The sequence below is a fragment of the Pseudochaenichthys georgianus genome, chromosome 8 (assembly GCF_902827115.2).
Source record: "Pseudochaenichthys georgianus chromosome 8, fPseGeo1.2, whole genome shotgun sequence".
Lineage (NCBI taxonomy): Eukaryota > Metazoa > Chordata > Actinopteri > Perciformes > Channichthyidae > Pseudochaenichthys > Pseudochaenichthys georgianus.
In genome coordinates this window covers 34,210,143-34,230,142 of record NC_047510.2, presented here as the reverse complement: position 1 = coordinate 34,230,142, position 20,000 = coordinate 34,210,143, and the positions used below count along the sequence as shown (strand labels likewise).

Here is a 20,000-nt window from a genome sequence, read left to right as displayed (position 1 = left end):
ACACTTGTTAGCAACCGCTGTTTCTAAGACCTTCAGACATTCACCAGTGGGGGATTTACTGGTGTGTTTTAGGTCGCAGAACAACACGTGAATATTTCTGCAGCTTGTGTTAACAACAGACCCCATTTCAGGCTTCTAACCAAACAGAAGTAGACTTTCAGACGAGAAATTGCTGACATGCTAACTAATTAGCACTCTAATGGCACATTTCCACTGCAGCGCGGTAGCCCCGTTTAAGCGTCCCTAAGCGTCCTCGCTCAGGCCTCGGGCTGCCTCGCTGGCCGTCCGAGGCCGTGGCGCATTTCCATTACAGTTTAGGACCTGGGGTAGCAACGCAGTGTAGGCGGGGCGATCGGTTCCGTCGAGCTCCCGCTGGATTTTATCATCCCCAATGAGATGTAGGAACGTCGTCACCTCCTCGGTCGACCACGGTGTGCTTTTCTTTGACGTTGCCATTTTTGTAGCTCCTCCGTTTACAAAAATGCTGCAAGCTTGCTTCTAGATATATATGCGGCGCTAGGGATGATCTCGCGCGCGATCTTGTGACGATTCTCTCTGACCAATCAGCAGTCGAGAGTGTTGACGTCACTAGTTCAGCCCTGGCCTGATAGAACCACCATTTTATGGGGCCGGAAAAAGAGGGAAAAAGTACCCGCTAGCCGGTGCTACGCTATATGGAAAGACCACCAAAAACTGGCCTGGCCGCTTGAGGACGATTAAGGACGCTTAAACGGGGCTACCCGCTGCAGTGGAAATGCGCCATAAGTTGTTTGTACTAAAGCTACGAGCTAGTAAACATTTTGATAATTAAGACATGGCAGAAAATGCGTCTTTCAGCCTCTCCAATATTGAGATAACCTCATTTCATTTCAAACCTTTATTGACCCAGGTGTATCCCATTGAGATCATTGATCTTGAGGGAGACCTGCTCAAGTAGTTCCACATGAAACATAACAACATAAACAGAACAAGGACATTTTACAGCATCATTACAGGGATTACAATTTACAATAACTATCCACATGAGCAGGTACCAACAGCTTCCGGTTGAGTAGCATCCAACCGAGCTTTAAAAACATCTAGTGGCACCAGATTGCTCCGTTTCCACTTCAATTGCAGACTATATCAAATGTATGTGTAACGGCCCGTCCACACAGCGGCGTGCGTTGACGCTTGGCGGTGTGCGTATCTGAAGCTTGGGGATTTTTTGCGACCAACAACCAATCACATGCATCTCCCGCCCCCGACATACAAAGCAATAGCAAAGTTAAAACGAAGTAAACTGGATATAAACTCCCCAAACAGGCGAAAACCTACCAGTTTCCCCCACTGTCTCTGCCTCCTCCCTCCATGCCTGGTTCCTCCGGTCTGTATCCCGGTAGATGAACAGAGACTGATCAAACAGCACCGGGTGATTCACGACCGCTGTAATGAATTTTCCCTCCATGTTTTGGAATATGAGGAAATGACCTGCGTCGTCTCTCCCAGCATACACGCGGTTTGATTGGCTCGCGCTTGTACTGGCAGATTTGCTTAAACGCACGCCGCCGTGTGGACGGGCCGTTAAAGTGTAACTTTTTAACACGTTTTCTCAGACTTTGATAAACTAGACAATGTTCTTCATGTTCTGATATTGTAAAGATAAAAACATAGTAAGCAGAAGAATCAACAAAGAGAAATGACCTTCAGGTGCAGCCCTAGTCTTCAGATGTACATTGTTCTCCACATAGTTTTGGTTGCCGTGCCGACACAACAAAAAGCATCATGCACACAACAGAAGAATACTTCCTGATGGTATTTCTTTGAATCAGCTGTGTGTGTGTTTCTCGTAAGTTCTTCACATACTTAGAGGGAACTATCCACCACAGAATTAAGCAACTTCTTCTGTAACTTCAAACATGTTGTCATTAATTTGACACCTTTGTGAAAAAGGGAAGAGAATACTGTTGACTTTAAAAGTGCCGTTTGATTAGCCTGCAGGCATCCTGAGATGCAGAGTGAACATACAGGACATGTGACCGGAGTCCCCTCGGGGTTAAGATGGAAATAGCAGCGTGTTGGAGTTAGATCCATGCTATGGGACCTTTGAAGTAGAGATGGCAAAAGTACTCACATCCTTCACTCAAGTAGAAGTACAGATACTCTGGTGAAAGTAGAAGTACTGACTAAACTTCTTTACTCAAGTGAAAGTAAAAAGGCTTTGAAATGTACTTCTGTAAAAAGTACCCATAGCTAGCAGCTGCTTTAAAGAGTACCTGACCTCCCTTTATATCAATAGAACAATGATGTCATTGTTAGCTAATGAATGTTTCCATGCTGAACAACGGCAACATGACAACGTTTCCATTGGTCCCTCTTCTTTAGAGAAGACCAGGAAGTGATGGATACACGGATCGTGTTCAAATCAATAGGCACGCAATGACTCTAAAGAATAATGATCACGCACCAACACACATTCAGACTAAAGGAACCAGCTGTTTGGGAAATGAGAGAAATAGAAAGTACAGGTATTAGAGTTCAACATGAGAGAAGTAGAAAGTACAAGTATTTGAGTTCAACATGAGAGAAGTAGAAAATACAGGTATTTGAGTTCAACATGAGAGAAGTAGAAAGTACAGGTATTTGAGTTCAACATGAGAGAAGTAGAAAGTACAGGTATTTGAGTTCAACATGAGAGAAGTAGAAAATACAGGTATTTGAGTTCAACATGAGAGAAGTAGAAAGTACAAGTATTTGAGTTCAAACATGTAAGAAGTAGAAAGTACAGGTATTTGAGTTCAACATGAGAGAAGTAGAAAATACAGGTATTTGAGTTCAACATGAGAGAAGTAGAAAGTACAGGTATTTGAGTTCAACATGAGAGAAGTAGAAAGTACAGGTATTGAGTTCAACATGAGAGAAGTAGAAAGTACAGGTATTTGAGTTCAACATGAGAGAAGTAGAAAGTACAAGTATTTGAGTTCAACATGTAAGAAGTAGAAAGTACAGGTATTTGAGTTCAACATGTGAGAAGTAGAAAGTACATGTATTTGGGTTCAACATGTAAGAAGTAGAAAGTACAGGTATTTGGGTTCAACATGTAAGAAGTAGAAAGTACAGGTATTTGAGTTCAACATGTAAGAAGTAGAAAGTACAGGTATTTGTGTTCAACATGTAAGAAGTAGAAAGTACAGGTAGTTGTGTTCAACATGTAAGAAGTAGAAAGTACAGGTATTTGGGTTCAACGTGTAAGAAGTAGAAAGTACAGGTATTTGTGTTCAACATGTAAGAAGTAGAAAGTACAGGTATTTGTGTTCAACATGTAAGAAGTAGAAAGTACAGGTATTTGAGTTCAACATGTAAGAAGTAGAAAGTACAGGTATTTGTGTTCAACATGTAAGAAGTAGAAAGTACAGGTAGTTGTGTTCAACATGTAAGAAGTAGAAAGTACAGGTATTTGGGTTCAACATGTAAGAAGTAGAAAGTACAGGTATTTGTGTTCAACATGTAAGAAGTAGAAAGTACAGGTATTTGTGTTCAAAATGTAAGAAGTAGAAAGTACAGGTATTTGGGTTCAACATGAAAGAAGTAGAAAGTACAGGTATTTGGGTTCAATGTGTAAGAAGTAGAAAGTACAGGTATTTGGGTTCAACGTGTAAGAAGTAGAAAGTACAGGTATTTGTGTTCAAAATGTAAGAAGTAGAAAGTACAGGTATTTGTGTTCAACATGTAAGAAGTAGAAAGTACAGGTATTTGTGTTCAAAATGTAGTCCTTTTTCACAACATTATGAATTGAATATTTTACGTTTGAGAACTGTATGGGGATAAAACAAGACATTTGAATGCATTTCCTTGAGCTTTGGGAAATTGTGATACAGTAGGCTTTTTCAACTGGTTTCATAACATGTTAAGCTGGATGTGATAACACGAGCAAACAGTTTCTTATTTACACATATAATCTTACAGAGAGACGTTAGCATTTATTATAATAGGTGTTTTTCGTCCACTTGGCGAATGTACGTCCAGTACGTCCTCTCTTTTAGCTCTGTTTTTCGAGAACAAAATATGACATCTTGATATTTGAGAAGACTTATTTCGCTTTTTTGTCATTACAAAATAATCGAAAATGATTTGAAAATAAATATCATGCCAGCTTTAAGGTCGAACTTAAACTGTGGCTGTGAGGGGGTGCGGTCGCCTTTCAACCAGAGGGTTGTTGGTTTGATCCCAGTCAATGCAGTCAACATGTCGATGTGTCCTTGGGCAAGATACTGAACCCTGAGTTGACCCCGATGTGTGTGTGTGTGTGTGTGTGTGTGTGTGTGTGTGTGTGTGTGTGTGTGTGTGTGTGTGTGTGTGTGTGTGTGTGTGTGTGTGTGTGTGTGTGTGTGTGGGTGTGTGTGTGTGTGTGTGTGTGTGTGTGTGTGTGTGTGTGTGTGTGTGTGTGTGTGTGTGTGTGGTGTGTGTGTGTGTGTGTGTGTGTGTGTGTGTGTGTGTGTGTGTGTGTGTGTGTGTGTGTGTGTGTGTGTGTGTGTGTGTGTGTGTGTGTGTGTGTGTGTGTGTGTGTGTGTGTGTGTGTGTGTGTGTGTGTGTGTGTGTGTGTGTGTGTGTGTGTGTGTGCGCGTGTGTGTGTGTGTGCGCGTGTGCGCATGTGGTAGTGCTCTGCATGACTGAGGTGTGAAAGGGTGAATGACTCGTAGTATGTAATACCTCGTTCACACCAACTGTGTTTCCGGGCCGGTTCGGAGCTGGAGCTTGAAAAGCACCGGGTTTTCCTGTTCACACCGCAGCGGAGCAGGTGCTTGAAAAATTGTCCGGCTAGAGCAAAAGCACCGCATACGTCACGCTTACGCGGGGGCAGGGGGAATCGGAATCGTCGTTGAAGTTGATGATGACGATTGTAAAGCAGTTTTGAATGTAGCATGTAACGACTGTAAAGTTGGTAGTAAAGTCGTCCCATTTCTTCCATTTTGTTTCGACAGAGCAAAACCAAAACTGTGAGAGATTTTCTTTTCAGCAATGTAGATGGAAGGAATGGAGGCTGGAGTCCGCTTTATATCAAACACCTGAGTTTATTGAGAGCCACGGCCGGGAGCATTGGCAGGGTTCTCACACGACTTCATCATGTGATTCCCCAGCCAACACTGAAGATTACACAGAAACACAGCGCAAATCTACACAGATAATCAAGGAGGAGCCTCTATTTCGCGCGTCTTCTGATCGATAATTACAAACACATGGATTCAGAGACAAAGACAGTCTGTTAAAGTCCTCTGGCAGTTAGTCACAGTCCCCCAACAGGAAAGCGGAACCTTTAACCCTTTAAACCTTTAACCCCCTGCTCTAAGTTATGGCAGACCTATGTGAAACACAAAATGCTTTTTGGTACAAACACTTAAACAAAATATTTCCCTCACAGATCCACGCTTTTATCAATTCATTGATAACCAATTAACATTAGTCTAAGAATATTTTCAGTCACTACTTGAATCAAATAAAACGTCCTCAGAGTTGGGTGGATTCCTCATTACATTAATCACATCAAAAGCAGAATAAGATTGGAACAGCCAATCACAATGGTTGATACAGACAACCATAATAGAAAAATCATCTTTCTTCAGTGTTTGATTTCTTTTGTCAAAAAGCACAATAATAACACATATGCAATACAAAAATATAATAGTAAAATATATGTTTCAAAAACAAGATCTTTTATCATTTATCCCTCAGTTAATCTCATTCATCAAACACAAATTCAAATTCAGCTTACATCTTTAAAGATTTACTTTAAGGCAATTACTTATTAAAACACAATTAGAATGTAGGATTATAAGAAATCCAATTGAGGTATAAAATCAGAATCAATAGGGATTCAGTTAAAAATTCACAGTTAAGGTATAAATTCACAGTGATGAATCGATCAATCTGTAATCTGTAAAGCTACAGTGTCCTCAATCTTTAGCATTACTTTTCGTTTACTTCAATACACTTATTCAAGAGTAAGGCACTTTACTACATACATTTTATTCAAATACATTTGTTTAACATCTGAAAAGGAAAAGTTAGGCATTTTATTTCAACAACCTGAGGAAAGAAAAGTCAAAATATCTATTCGTTTGAAACCGTCAGGCAGGTAATTGTATTTACTGTATCAACAATGAGAGAGACTAGGCCCTCGTACTGTTAAGATTGCTCAGAGTCTGTGGGGAAAAGTTGTACCAATCCTCAGCCTCCTCGCTAATTCTGGATGCTATGTCCAGCTCACTAAACCAGCTTTCGTGAAAGGAATTGGGCTAAACATGGGAGAATGCATAGATTCTGGCATATTTTGGCACAGCAAACAGTTGCTAATATTGTGTTCATGTGCGTAGTCTAACATTAAACTTGCTGCAGAATTAGTTTTAGTTCGTTAAAAGGAGTGATTTAAGGCCTTTTTGAAAAATCTACATCACCTGCTGAGTATTTAAGTGGAGTGGATAGAACATTTGTTTTTCTATCTAAATGTAGCATGCAGTAGCACCTGGATTGGGAACCTGGTAATCTGGTTTCCTCGTTGTACATTTTACCTGGTAATGATTAAGGATAGTAACATTGTCTGTTATAATATTAGAAATATCTTATTGTTCAATACATTATCAATCTGAAAATATCCATTAATTTATTTTGTTTAGTGTGAAAGTGTAATCTGATCTGACAAAATATATTTGTCACCACTATGTAACACATATCTGTTCATCGGAAATATAAAAACAATCATTAATTGTACATCTGTAATCATCTGGTCATTCAATTCAAATGTTATCTTTGTACAAGAGCTCGAAGAACATGTCCTCCTGACTCGTTCTCCTCCTCTCTTTATGACACAGAATGTCTGGTGTGTGAAGGCATCCTGATACTGTAGATTAGCACTGAGGTGCTGATTGGCTCAAAACTCTTCTTCCCCAGAGCACCATATTTCACTCCCCCAATTGCTCTGCTTTTTGTGGCTCATTCAGTGAGCACTTTATGATCTCCCAGTGAACCAGAGGCTCATCTGCCTGCATTCCTTCTGCTATCTGCTTGAGAGCAGAGCCTATTCCAAGTGGCACATCCAGATGCCACCCCCGTGATGGGAGAGGTTAGGAAGAAATCTGCCCCTCCAAGAATCATAGAGCCTCTGAAGCCATCGCTCGTCCTGCAGAGTTGTCTGTTTGGCCCCCCCCCGAGCAGAAAGATGAAGAAGCATCCCATCCCATCAGAAAGTTGAAGATTAGAATCCTCTCATCTCGAAAGACCTCGTGCCTCCTTGCCCGTGGCTGGGGGTGCTCTCTGCAGCCAGAGGGTGTGACCCTCTCTCTCTGACCCTTGACCTTCAGAGCTGTCCTAGTGATTGGGTTAACACTTGATAGGGATGTTTTCCTGAGTGCAGACAACTCAAAGTAATGGATTAGCACATTATCATTCAATTACAAAAATAGGATAGGCCCCTCAGAATTATTTGGGAGCCTTCCTGACACATGCACATGCATACATGTAAGGTTTGTGTTAGTCATTTAACATGCAAGAATCATATACTCATCAGTCCAAAGCAGAGAAATGTTATTTTAAGTTAAATGTGAGCTAGTCCCTGTGGATATAACCCGTTCTCAATTATTCTAAATATTATATTAATTCACCATTTACCGTTTGATAAAAGATTAGTTTATCAGAAGTACATTTCCTCTTCCATAAACATAGGTTTGAGAAATGAATGTTTCAATATGAGATCAATTACTCAAATATAATTGACTCTCCCCTCCCTTTTCTTACATATGTCACATAATGTAATAACAACGTAGGAGTCTATTTAAACATGGTATCGTCTATAAGCTATTAATCGAGAAAACTCAGTATCAGCACGCAACTTGCAAATAACTCTTCTCTCTTTCCTATCCCTCTCTTATCCTCATCTCTCTATTCTCTCTTCCACATCTCTCTCTATTCTCTCTCTCTATTCTCTCTTTCTATTCTCTCCTCCACAGCTCTCTCTATTGTCTCTTACTTCAGTTAGATATGAAATAAAACATACGAGTCCATGTAAGCATGGTAGAGGTCATAATCCATCAGTCGAGAACACTCAGTATCAGCTGTGCGCAACTAACAAAAACAATTGTGAGAACCATATATTATGCAGGAAATGCACACCTTTGTTGAAAACAACAAACAAACAAACAAAAACAAAGCATCTCTGATTTGGGAGGAACAGCTTCAACCCCCTTAACATCTGAGTCACCACTGAAGGCATAGCATGAATGATAGTGGGCGTCTGAGGGTGTCTTTACTGAGAAATGTCAAACAAATTCAAAACCTTACATTTGAAAACAGGTTTGCATTCCTCCACTTAAGGTGACGTTATCATTGGAAACGATAAGAACAAACTATTTTGATATAGAATCTATAAATTGAATCTTTAGAGCAGAACAGAATGGTTGTATTTTTAGCCTAAGCTCCGTGCAGCCTCATGGTCTATATAATGTGAATATATGTAGTAGACAGTAACAGGCCCCTGACATCAGGCCTATACTAAAAATGGTAGGGGCTTTTCACAGCTTGCCAACCTGCAGGCATCCTCTGCATAGCAGTATGGATAGCCTTAAAAAACAAACAACCACTCCGTGGTAACGAGAATCATATTTCTGACCCCTGTGCCCAAGTGAAGCTGTTAGTCTCATCTGACTGACCCAAGGGTTTGGAGCTGGTGTGACAGGGAGGCTTCCAAGTGTTCAGAGCAGACGTCAAGCTTTCAGTTCATGGCTCGGTGGGGGGGAGCAAACCCATGTGAGACAGTATCAACGGCTGTAAAGTTCAGTTTGAGGAATGTCATTCTCTCTGGGAGCAGGAAATGGTGTCCATTGTCGGACCAGACCATTAATGTCATGTAGCGCAGCCATAGCATCTCTGTGACTGCACTCAGCCGGTCTGTAGTAGGGCAGAGCTGGGTGACTTTTAGTGAAGCCGTCCGAAGCCATAGACAACAAACGGAACACAGGATCATCAATGTCTCTCTTTACCAGTGGCTCAATCATAAAAGAAATTAGTGGGGAAATGTGGAACACTAATCCATCATGTGAAATGTTGAGTTAATTTAAATAATTACTTATGGGATGAAATCAAATTATCATTAATATTAGAAACTAAAGTCAGTTAAAATAGGACTTGCACGGATCAGAATCTAATCAATACACCATTTTCCCAGCTCTGTAATGAAATGGATGACAAGCAGGTATGCAAACTTGTCACCTTTTGAATCCAAACTAGGTCGTTTGTGTGATTCATGTAGATCTGCAATACAAATATTATTTGGGGCATGGGCAAGGTTGCCAACTCTGGGTACCTGGCTGGATTGAGATTTCGATATCATGGGTTTAATTACACACATGCGCACGAAATGACTGCTATCGTGTCAGTAGCGGGACCTTAGCATATATGTAGGATATGTATATAATATATATATATAAATGCACAATATTGGACTCAGACTATAAAAGGGCACCCAGTTTCATTCACTAATGAAAGTCAAACACATGTTTGTTTCCACTGTTTTATTGTGTGCCTGTCATGATAAGCAATTAATTGAGGTATCAGCTCCTGAGTATTTTTTTTTTGTGTTGGTAATCTATGGTAGGGCTAACCCATACAGTGGTGGGGCTCAAGTCAGTATTTGAAATGTAATTACATATTGATTGATTGATTGAAGAGTTTATTAACAGCTTGTATATTGGGTACAGTACAGCTCAAAAATACAATTGTCAAGGGGATGCAGACCAGAGAAAGACTTTCGTCTTGTTTACATCAGGGTCCCCCATTTCCAATTCATCATGTCATTTAAGACATATAAGACATATTTGACATACAGATGGCTATATCGCCCCCTTGACGGTGAAACGCCACGCATGAGGTTTGGATTATTTCCCTGTCTCAATCCAAATGGAACTGTATGAAATAAAAAGGCACATTTGTGTGACAAAATTGACATGCTGAAAACCCAACCCCGCAGCGGCGCTGTCTGAGGGGATTTTTTGAAATACTAACATAAAATACACATTCTCTCTTGAGATGAAAAACAAATCCATCGACAGTATTACTACACGACATATTTAAATGAAGCTGAACCTGCTGCTCCTCACAGAGGAAAAAGGCTGTGTGAACTACTTTACATTTGTGGATAAGGGTGGATATCCCCCACTGTCCTGTGTGTGAAAAATGGAAGACAGCCCACACCTATCAATCATCAAACCGTGCGGTCCTATTTCATTTTCAGCATGAAGTGAACTGAAAAACCTTTCCGGCTAACGTTAGCTTTAGTACTCTTGTTCTTGAGTAGAAGTACCAGAGTGTAGGAATACTACGTTACAGCAAGAGTACTGCATTAAAAATGTTCCTCAAGTGAAAGTAGAAAAGTATTCTCATCAAAATATAGTGGAAATAGCGACAGTAAAGGTAGTCGTTGTGCAGATTGGTCCATTTCAGAATAATATATGATGTGTTTTATAATGATTGATCTGGTAGACCTGCAGCTAGTCTGAAGTACTTTGTAGACTGCAGGGTAGCTGGTGGATTCACTCCAGGTGGAACTAAAGTCTGATTTAACACTTGATTATATTTCACATAATTCATCCAGATCCGCAAAGTAACTGAAGGTATGAAATACATGTAGCGGAGTAGAAATACACCATGTACCTCTGAACTGTAGAAGCAGAAGAATAAAGTGGCAAAACATTTAAATACTCAACTAAAGTACAAGTATCTCAAAATAGTGCTCAAGTATAGTCCCTGTTGAGTTTATGAACTTAGTTACACCAGTGGCTATACAGATAGAAAGACTAAGCCTTACACAGAGGCATGAAAACACATCTATGAAAATGCTCAACAATGCTGCCAGAACCACAAACTGACTGCTACAATTAAAATGAATGCCTCTATCCATCTCCATCAGATGTATATAGCACCTTTCAACGCAAGGCAATTAAAAGTGCCTTACAAAAAAATGAAAGACATTAAGCATTAAAAGAAAAGCTAATAAAATAAGCATTAAAAGGACAAATACATGGATAAAAGTTACAGTGCGGTCTAAGATATGACTAGTTCAATTAAAAGCATAATAACTGAACGCTGCTTCTCCATGTTTAGTTCTGACTCTGGGGACAGAAAGCTGACCAGTCCCTGAAGACCTGAGAGATCTGGATGGTTCATCATTTAGCAGGAGGTCAGAAATGTATTTTGGGCCTAAACCATTCAGTGCTTTATAAACCAGCAGCAGTATTTTGAAATCTATTCTTTGACACACAGGAAGCCAGTGTAAAGACTTCAGAGCAGGAGTGATGTGATCCATTTTCTTAGTGTCAGTGAGGACTCGAGCAGCGGAGTTCTGAATCAGTTGCAGCTTTCGAATATATATATTTTTTGTGAGACCTGTGAAGACGCCATTGCAGTAGTCCAGTCTACTGAAGATAAAAGCATGGACAAGTTTTTTTTTTTTTTTTTTCAAATCCTGCTGTGACATTAGTCTTTTAATCCTAGATATATTCTTTAGGTGATAGTAGGCTGATTTAGTAACTGTAAATCACTTACGTGTGTGTGTGTGTGTGTGTGTGTGTGTGTGTGTGTGTGTGTGTGTGTGTGTGTGTGTGTGTGTGTGTGTGTGTGTGTGTGTGTGTGTGAGTGTGTGGGTGTGTGAGTGGGTGTGCGTGTGTGTGTGTGTGTGTGTGTGTGTGTGTGTGTGTGTGTGTGTGTGTGTGTGTGTGTGTGTGTGTGTGTGTGTGTGTGTGTGTGTGTGTGTGTGTGTGTGTGTGTGGTTGGGGGTAGCCAGATGTTCCTCTTTGTGCCTTTAGGCCATAAAACCCCCCAATGGTCGCTCTGTGGTCTTGCTCAGATTCTCTGCCCCTCCAAAGGTCACGCCTGTGATTGACCTCGGGTGCAGGATTTTAGGAGCAGAGGAAAGGGGAGATTCCGTCCAAAATGCAAACCTCTCCATGACTTGTCTTTAAAACGTTCTTTAAGTCCTGTATTAAGTCTTCTGTTATGTAGCGGAAAATCCCATTTAAAAATGAAGAGCAAAATAGTTTAGTTTACTTCTCTGTCTGTTCGGATTTGGAAATGTTTATGATTTATTTTGTGTGCTCGTGAACGAGAGAAGGAGAAAACAACATCTACCTTTGAACTGCAATTACTTATCTTAAAAATTGCAACATTATACTCCTTTAAAAAATTGCTCAATTCATTTAAACACATTTATTATGTGCACAATAAAACCTCAACAAGTATATTGATCCTGGCTTAACCAGCAACTTTTACTCTATTGTTCATAAGCTCAGTATTTGACAACTATTAGGATTGTAGTAATGTCTGTATAGACCAATTGTACTAGAAATAATTTGAAACAGTTTAATAAAGAATGTTAAACTATATTTAAACTGTAATTGAACTTCAATGTATATCAATTATCTGATTCCAGTGGCCAGTTGGAAACAGACAATCAACAAGGTTTTCATTTTGCAGCAACAGCGCAAAAGTTTCAATTACTGTCTGACTACATTGCAGTTAGCTGACGCTTTTATCCAAAGCGACTTACATTAAGTACATTCGACTAGGAAGACACAACCTTGAAGAAAACAGAACCCTATAAGTACATCAGGCCTCACAGAGCCAAGCACCTCAAGTGCTTCTCAACTGGCTATAGATAAGCCAGTCCTCATGTCTGAGTCTGGTTCTGTCTTATCTTCTTTGTTTTGGAATGTGTTCAATACATTACGTTTTTTTATTATTCATTATTACCATATAATACATAGATTTAAGAATAAATGAAACAAATAATACAACATTGAGCTGTTTGAGCTTTTCATCTTTACATTATTGTTTCATTTCTCTCAAGTCATTTAATTTTGGTGAAATAACTGAAGTTTTAGTTCATTTTACCCTGGCTGTGGACTGATTCATTATGAGTTGTTACAACGCATGCACAAGACGGCGGGTAGACAAACAAACACGAAACAATTATACAAACAAACACTGCAGTTAGACAAACAAACATAAAAACTCTCAACAACTCAGCCTGACAAAAACTCTTCCAGCCTATTTTAATCCGAATTAGGGAGACTTTCAGAGGGGCCACTAATTATGAGCCCTCTATCCTCATAATTCTCGTGTATCAGCAAACACAGCCAAATTCAGCAATTCATACAACATTCTCAAACCACACATTGGGCACTTTCTTTAGTTCAAAAGCGTCAATAATCGCGGATAATGCTGTATGCTCCTTTTTTTCTACGTGCAGCTCTCCCCAGGGGGCGGAGAATCGGCACCTCAGCAGAAATGCTATTTATCCTCTGAAAACTCCTAAATTCGGCGATTTGTTTAAATACAAATCTTGCGACATTGCTTCTAATTCAGAAAATCCACTTTGCTGGTGCATCTCTCAAAAGTTTCTCTGAATATTTGTTGTGTGTAATTGCCTGGTGAGTTAATTCCAAGAAGCACACACAGAGGAGATCGATGAAATTCGATATTCCTAGGTTATCATTAGCCCCAAATATTCTCATAGTTTTCACATAAGCCGTGCTTGCTCGTAGACACCTGTCCCAGCAACAAACACGGGGAAATCGGCCAGGACAATGTCCCCTTGACACCGATTCCCGAGGTTATAGATTAGCCTCCAGATGTAAATGAGTAGAGAAACCCAAAAAAAATGCAGCAGCTCAGTTCTCTCAGGTAATTTTAATACACCGTTGATCTCAAACGCTGGCGAGTCAATCTCAAAATAGAAATGTACTCACCAATGTTTCAAAGATCTGAAGGTGCCTGTCCGTGACGCCAATCTGTGAGAGAAACTTCTGCTCAGCAATGTAGATGGAAGGAATGGAGGCTGGAGTCCGCTTTATATCAAACACTGAGTTTATTGAGGGCCACGGCCGGGAGCATTGGCAGGGTTCTCACACGACTTCATCATGTGATTCCCCAGCCAACACTGAAGATTACACAGAAACACAGCGCAAATCTACACAGATAATCAAGGAGGAGCCTCTATTTCGCGCGTCTTCTGATCGATAATTACAAACACATGGATTCAGAGACAAAGACAGTCTGTTAAAGTCCTCTGGCAGTTAGTCACAGTCCCCCAACAGGAAAGCGGAACCTTTAACCCTTTAAACCTTTAAACCCCTGCTCTAAGTTATGGCAGACCTATGTGAAACACAAAATGCTTTTTGGTACAAACACTTAAACAAAATATTTCCCTCACAAAAACGAGTAGCGCTTCAACACAATCGGCCATTGTTGTTGTTGTCGGTGTCAGCTGTGAGGGGTTCCCACGCGGTTAGGCTTTATGAAGCAGGCACGCAAACAGAACTACGTCATGACGCAAACGATGACGCAATGACGCAGCACCAGTCTGACTCTGGGCGGTGTGAAAAGAGCCGGAGCTAAACCGAAGAACCGGTTCTGAACCTGAAAAGCTCTAGCGCGGAGCTTGAACCGGAGTTGCGTTGGTGTGAAGGAGGTATAAAGCGCTTTGAGGGGTCGTAAAGACTGGATGAAGCGCTATATAAGTACAGTGTATTTACTTCAATTGAATTGGACTCTAAGATAAAACGGACTTTTAATTCAGTAGTTTAACAGCAACGGGGTAAGAATGAAAAACAGGACAGAACAAATTAACACAGATTAGAGATTAATACAATTTAAGATAAAATCAAAGGTAAAATGATATACAGGCAAGTAACTCTAAAATAAGAAATGAATAAACATGCAGATATATACCTGACCGTCTTCTCATTCCATCTCTTCCTTCTAGAAAAGCGCTATAGAAATAAAATGTATTTTTACTATTCTCTCATTAGACCTTGAGTCTCTTCAATAAAGCTGATGATGATGATTAGAAGATATCATTTACCATAGCAATCAGGCGTAACCAGTGGTAACGTCTCTTTTTGCTCCTCTCCAGATGGCCTCCAGTGACGCTCGGCTCCAGCAGCAGCCCTCTCAGAAGGATGCGGCCGACCAGAACTTCGACTACATGTTCAAGCTGCTGATAATCGGCAACAGCAGCGTGGGAAAAACCTCCTTCTTGTTCCGCTACGCAGACGACTCCTTCACCTCCGCCTTCGTCAGCACCGTCGGCATCGACTTCAAGGTCAAGACGGTCTTCCGCAACGACAAGAGGATCAAGCTGCAGATCTGGGTGAGTGGATTAAAGATGGGATTATTAGTGGTTGTAATTTGTGGCTTTCATCATCCCTTCAATCTTTTTAATGCTATTTTATCTCTATTTCAGAAATATTTTGGACTGTTTATTTCTAGTGTCTTAATTTCTCCTATTAATTGCCTTGTTTTTTATGCTGCTGCAACACAAACATTTCCCAATCAATAAAGTACCTACCTACCTACCTACCTACCTACCTACCTACCTACCTACCTACCTACCTACCTACCTACCTACCTACCTACCTACCTACAAAACGTATATTGGGTTTGGTAAATTATAATGTTTTAGGCAAGATACTTGAATAAATATATTTTTACCGTGTTATCAAATTGGTGGAATTTTACAGGTATTTTTTATCAACTTTCTGTTATTGTGACGTCACTAATAGGGACACAATACGTTGCCACACCGAACACATATACCTGCTGAAGTATCATAGTGAATATATGAGAATCAGAATCAAAAATACTTTAATTATCCTGGGGGGAAATATGTTTTGTTGTTGTTGATCCATTTTAGAAACAAACAAACATTGGAAATATGACATTTGAAAAACAAATATGGGTGTATATGTGTTGCTATAGAAACCATGATTTGCTGGCTGTTTTGATTACGTTTTCAGGTAGGTCTATCTTTCATAGAAAATAGCTGTCAAAGCAAAATAACTAAGTTAATGAATAATTAAGGCTGCTCTGATGCATCTCCTGTAGCTCTGTAATCTCTTGATGTATTTACAGAAAGGTTTAGGAGCAAGTCCAAACAATTACACAAGCGTTACATGATAATATATATAATATATTTGATATACTTGCAGCAATGATGGCACCGCATTTGATTTGTGTCCAAACATCAAGGAACAGTCAATCAATCAATCAATGTTTATTTATATAGTCAGATGCTGAGCCGTTTCTTTGGAGGTAAATAAAGTATAGAAGACGGGGAGATAAGGAAAAGGAAAGTCAGCCCGTGCTTGTTTTCACCAAGAAGTGTAAAAAGCATGACCTCCTCATGGTGGCATTCACATTCCTACTCCCTGCTCTTATCAACTTGCACAAAAGAAGGAGTAAAAGATTAAAGTTTTCACATTTTCATACTTTTGCATAGTTGTGGAGGTCAGCATGTAGCTGCTAAAGCTCAGAGTTAAGCAGCAGGTTGCTTACTTTAGTTTTACAGTAGTTTATTGTGGGTTTTAGAGCATTTGTGCTGAAAATAGAACATGTTGTTGCTGATAACTAGGCGTTATGAGTGAGCCAAAGGACCGAACCAAAATCATGAAAGTTGTGGACACTAAAACCAGGGTTGCCAACTTTGGGTACCTGGCTGGAGTGAGATTTTGATATCATGGGTTTAATTACACATATGCGCACGAAATGACTGCTATCGTGTCAGCAGCGGGACCTTAGCATATATATAGGATATATACAAATACACAGTATTGGACACAGACTATAAAGGGCACACAGTTTCATTCACTAATGAAAGTCAAACACATGTTTGTTTCCACTGTTTTATTGTCTGCCTGTCGCGATAAGCAATTAATTGACTTATCGTACGATAAATACAAATGTACTCGATAAATTGCCATTTACATGAGGATGTGACTAGCAGTTTGAAAGGATGTACTTGAATTATTATTATATATTATCATTATGTCAGTGGTCTAAAATGGTCACACAACGGTGTCGACAATATTATCGTGTATCGCAATAATTTCCGGGAAAATGTATCAAACAAAATTAATTATCGTGAGAGGCCTATACATGAAACACACACACAAACAAATCTACAGACTTACTCCAAACTGCCAAACATATTAAGTAACACACTCACTCTCATACTCTTTGACTCTATTTTGGCCTAGTAGAACAATAAGCAGCAGACTTTTACTTTTGATCATTTCTACTGGATCTTAGATCTGCGCATCGCAATACGGGTCCGGCAGTGGCGGCTCCAGAGTGTTTGTGTTGGGTAATCTATGGTAGGGCTAACCCATACAGCGGTGGGGCTCAAGTCAGTATTTGCAATGTAATTACATACACGCTCCCCTTGACAGTGAAACGCCACGCGTGAGGTTTAGATTATTTCCCTGTCTCAATCCAAATTGAACTGTATGAAATAAAAAGGCACATTTGTCTTGTAGTAAATAAAAAGGGCGACCTGGAGCCAATCCTGCAATTTCCCCACAGGTGAAAGAGCTGACATGCTGAAACCCCAACCCCTGCAGGGGGGTCTGAGGGGATTCTCCCCCAGGAGATTTTTTTAAATACTAACATAAAATACACCTTCTGGTCCTCTCTTGAGAAGAAAAATAAATAAATCTATTACTACACGACATATTTAAATGAAGCTGAACCTGCTGCTCCTCACAGAGAGAAGAGGGAAGAGGCTGTGAATTACTTTACTTGTGGATAAGGGTGGATAGCCCCCATTGTTCTGTGTGTCAAAATGAAAGACAGCCCACACACTCATCAAACCGTGGGGTCTTATTTCATTACGTGTTGATTTCTATCAACACGTAATTTTGCATCGATGTATATAGTGATGTACTACAGCAAAAGTATTCTCCGTCGGGACTTCCTGCAACAACACCACGCCGTTATCTTGATTCTGATTGGCTAGAAGACATTATCAAAGATGTTCTATTGAGAAGACGATCACTACGTGACAAAAGTTTTCATAACCGTTTATAGTCTTCAGTATTCTTGTTTTGGCGTGAGAATAGTTTGGGCAGCGTGAGAGCGTGAGATTGAGAGTGAAAGCGTCTGTCACACGCCAGATGCGTGAGAGTTGGAAACCCTGTCAGCTAACCTACAGTATAACAACTATCTTGTAACGCTAACAAAACACTGAGATATGCATTCATTTAAAGTAATATTATAATAAAATATACAAGGTTCAGGTTTTATAATATATAACCTGGAAAAGGAAAAAGCTTCAAACCTAGCTTCAAACCACTGCTAAATTGAAACCGTTGCTAGCCTGCAACAACTAGCTGGTAATGCTCTCAAAACACTGAGATATATGCATTCATTTTAAGTAATATTACAATACAATATTCCCAAGAGCTTGATGTTATGTCTTTATGTATTTTATTAAAACCAGCTGATGACTTTAACACCGAAAGCACGAAAACAGCTAGCTTGAAACCACTGCTAGCCTAAAACAGCTAGTTCGAAACAGCTGCTACCCTGAAACAACTAGCTTGTAATGCTAACTTAATTTGAAGTAATATTAAAATACAATATTCCCAAGAGCTTGATGTTATGTTTGTATATATTTTATTAAGACCAGCTGATGACCTTTACACCTGAACCAGGAAAACTGCAAGCTTCAAACATAGCTTGAAACGGTTGCTAGCCTGAAACAGCTAGCTTATATCAGCTAGTTTGAGATTAATCACCACCTCTGACAGAACCCGGATTTCCACCGATAGACTTTAACATTGTATTAAAAAGGTGTATCCATACTTTTTCTCTTGCACACAATTCTCACAGTACACTTGCAATCCAAATGATATTCATTGTTAATGCTCTTCAAACACATGATTCATTTGAACCAACAGCGTGTGAGCCACTTTATGACACACACACACAGAGATGATTCAGGAGCAGAGAAGCCAACACCAAAACACACACACTCTGCTACCTGGCCAAACATGTCTCTTGTTTAATGACATGAAATGAGTTACTGCAAACAGCTGAGGAAGAGGAGGGTCAAAGAACTAGATGTAATAACCTGAGTTGGGAATAACATACAACGAAAGCGTTGTCATGGAGACCTTGATTTTATTTTGGAAACGTCTTCAATAATGGCTGTTTGAAAAGATCATGCCATAAGTTTGTATCAAGTTTGATTAATTATAAATGCAAACTACTGTGTATAAAGTTAAATAAATTACCCCTCCTATGGTTCCAGGCTCTAAAGTGTGACTAAACTAATATGTTTTTAATGATGTATTATTGAAAATGGAGTTTGTATTCCTTTTCTTTTACAGTGAAAATGAAATAGGTACATTATTTGAAAGTGCTCCACAGCTAAGTCCTCCATGTGGCAGTTGATTAAAGAAAAGAAAAAGCACAATCTTACATAACATAAATCATTATCCCACAAGTTGTTGAATACACACAGTACACCTGTAGTTAGTGCCAATACTGTGAAACTAGCTGAATATGCAAAACACATTTTATTTGCAGTGAAATAGCAGATACGAGATCATTCTCTCTTAATTCCTTGTGCTCACAACATTCAGTCACTTTCTGAATCAACCACAGACAAATACAGATCATAAAATATACGGTTACCTGCTAAAGCATCTGTATGTTTTAACACTATGTTACAGCAAGAGGCAAACTATGAACGATACTCTACGAAAACTCGCAATATTGCCCAGTATATTTGTCTACTCTAGTCAGAATATGTCTTGACACTTGCTATAAGACATAATAACTTCAGAGGTAACACTGCAGTGAGATATCAGGTCTTGTTTTTAGACAATGGATCATCTTGTTAAGTCGAAACATCTTATTTTGAGTTGTATCTCAGATGAAACACATATGTTTTACATATTTATTACAAAATCACCAACTAACATCAGAAAACAGAACACTTTTTAGCATTTGCGGCTCATATTGTGACAACATTTCCTGATTCTGGTTAAAATATTTAGTTCTCAGATAATTACAAGATCTGATTTATCTAACCATCCCTTCTTATTTCAAGAAATGTTACCAAGCTAATTTTTGTACTTATTTCAAGTGAAAACGGCTTGTTTTCATTATTGTTTAACTTGTTTTTGGAGCAGCAT

The 20,000-nt window shown here is 39.5% G+C and overlaps 1 protein-coding gene across 1 annotated transcript in view; it reads left to right on the top strand.

The window, feature by feature from the left end:
* The first annotated feature begins 14,929 nt into the window (after positions 1-14,929).
* rab3db (RAB3D, member RAS oncogene family, b) overlaps positions 14,930-20,000 on the top strand; it is a 16,392-nt gene continuing 11,321 nt past the window's right edge. The window contains exon 1 of the mRNA XM_071204129.1: positions 14,930-15,172. Coding sequence (XP_071060230.1) covers positions 14,936-15,172 — 237 coding nt within the window. The 5' untranslated portion in view covers positions 14,930-14,935. The remainder of the gene's footprint in view (positions 15,173-20,000) is intronic.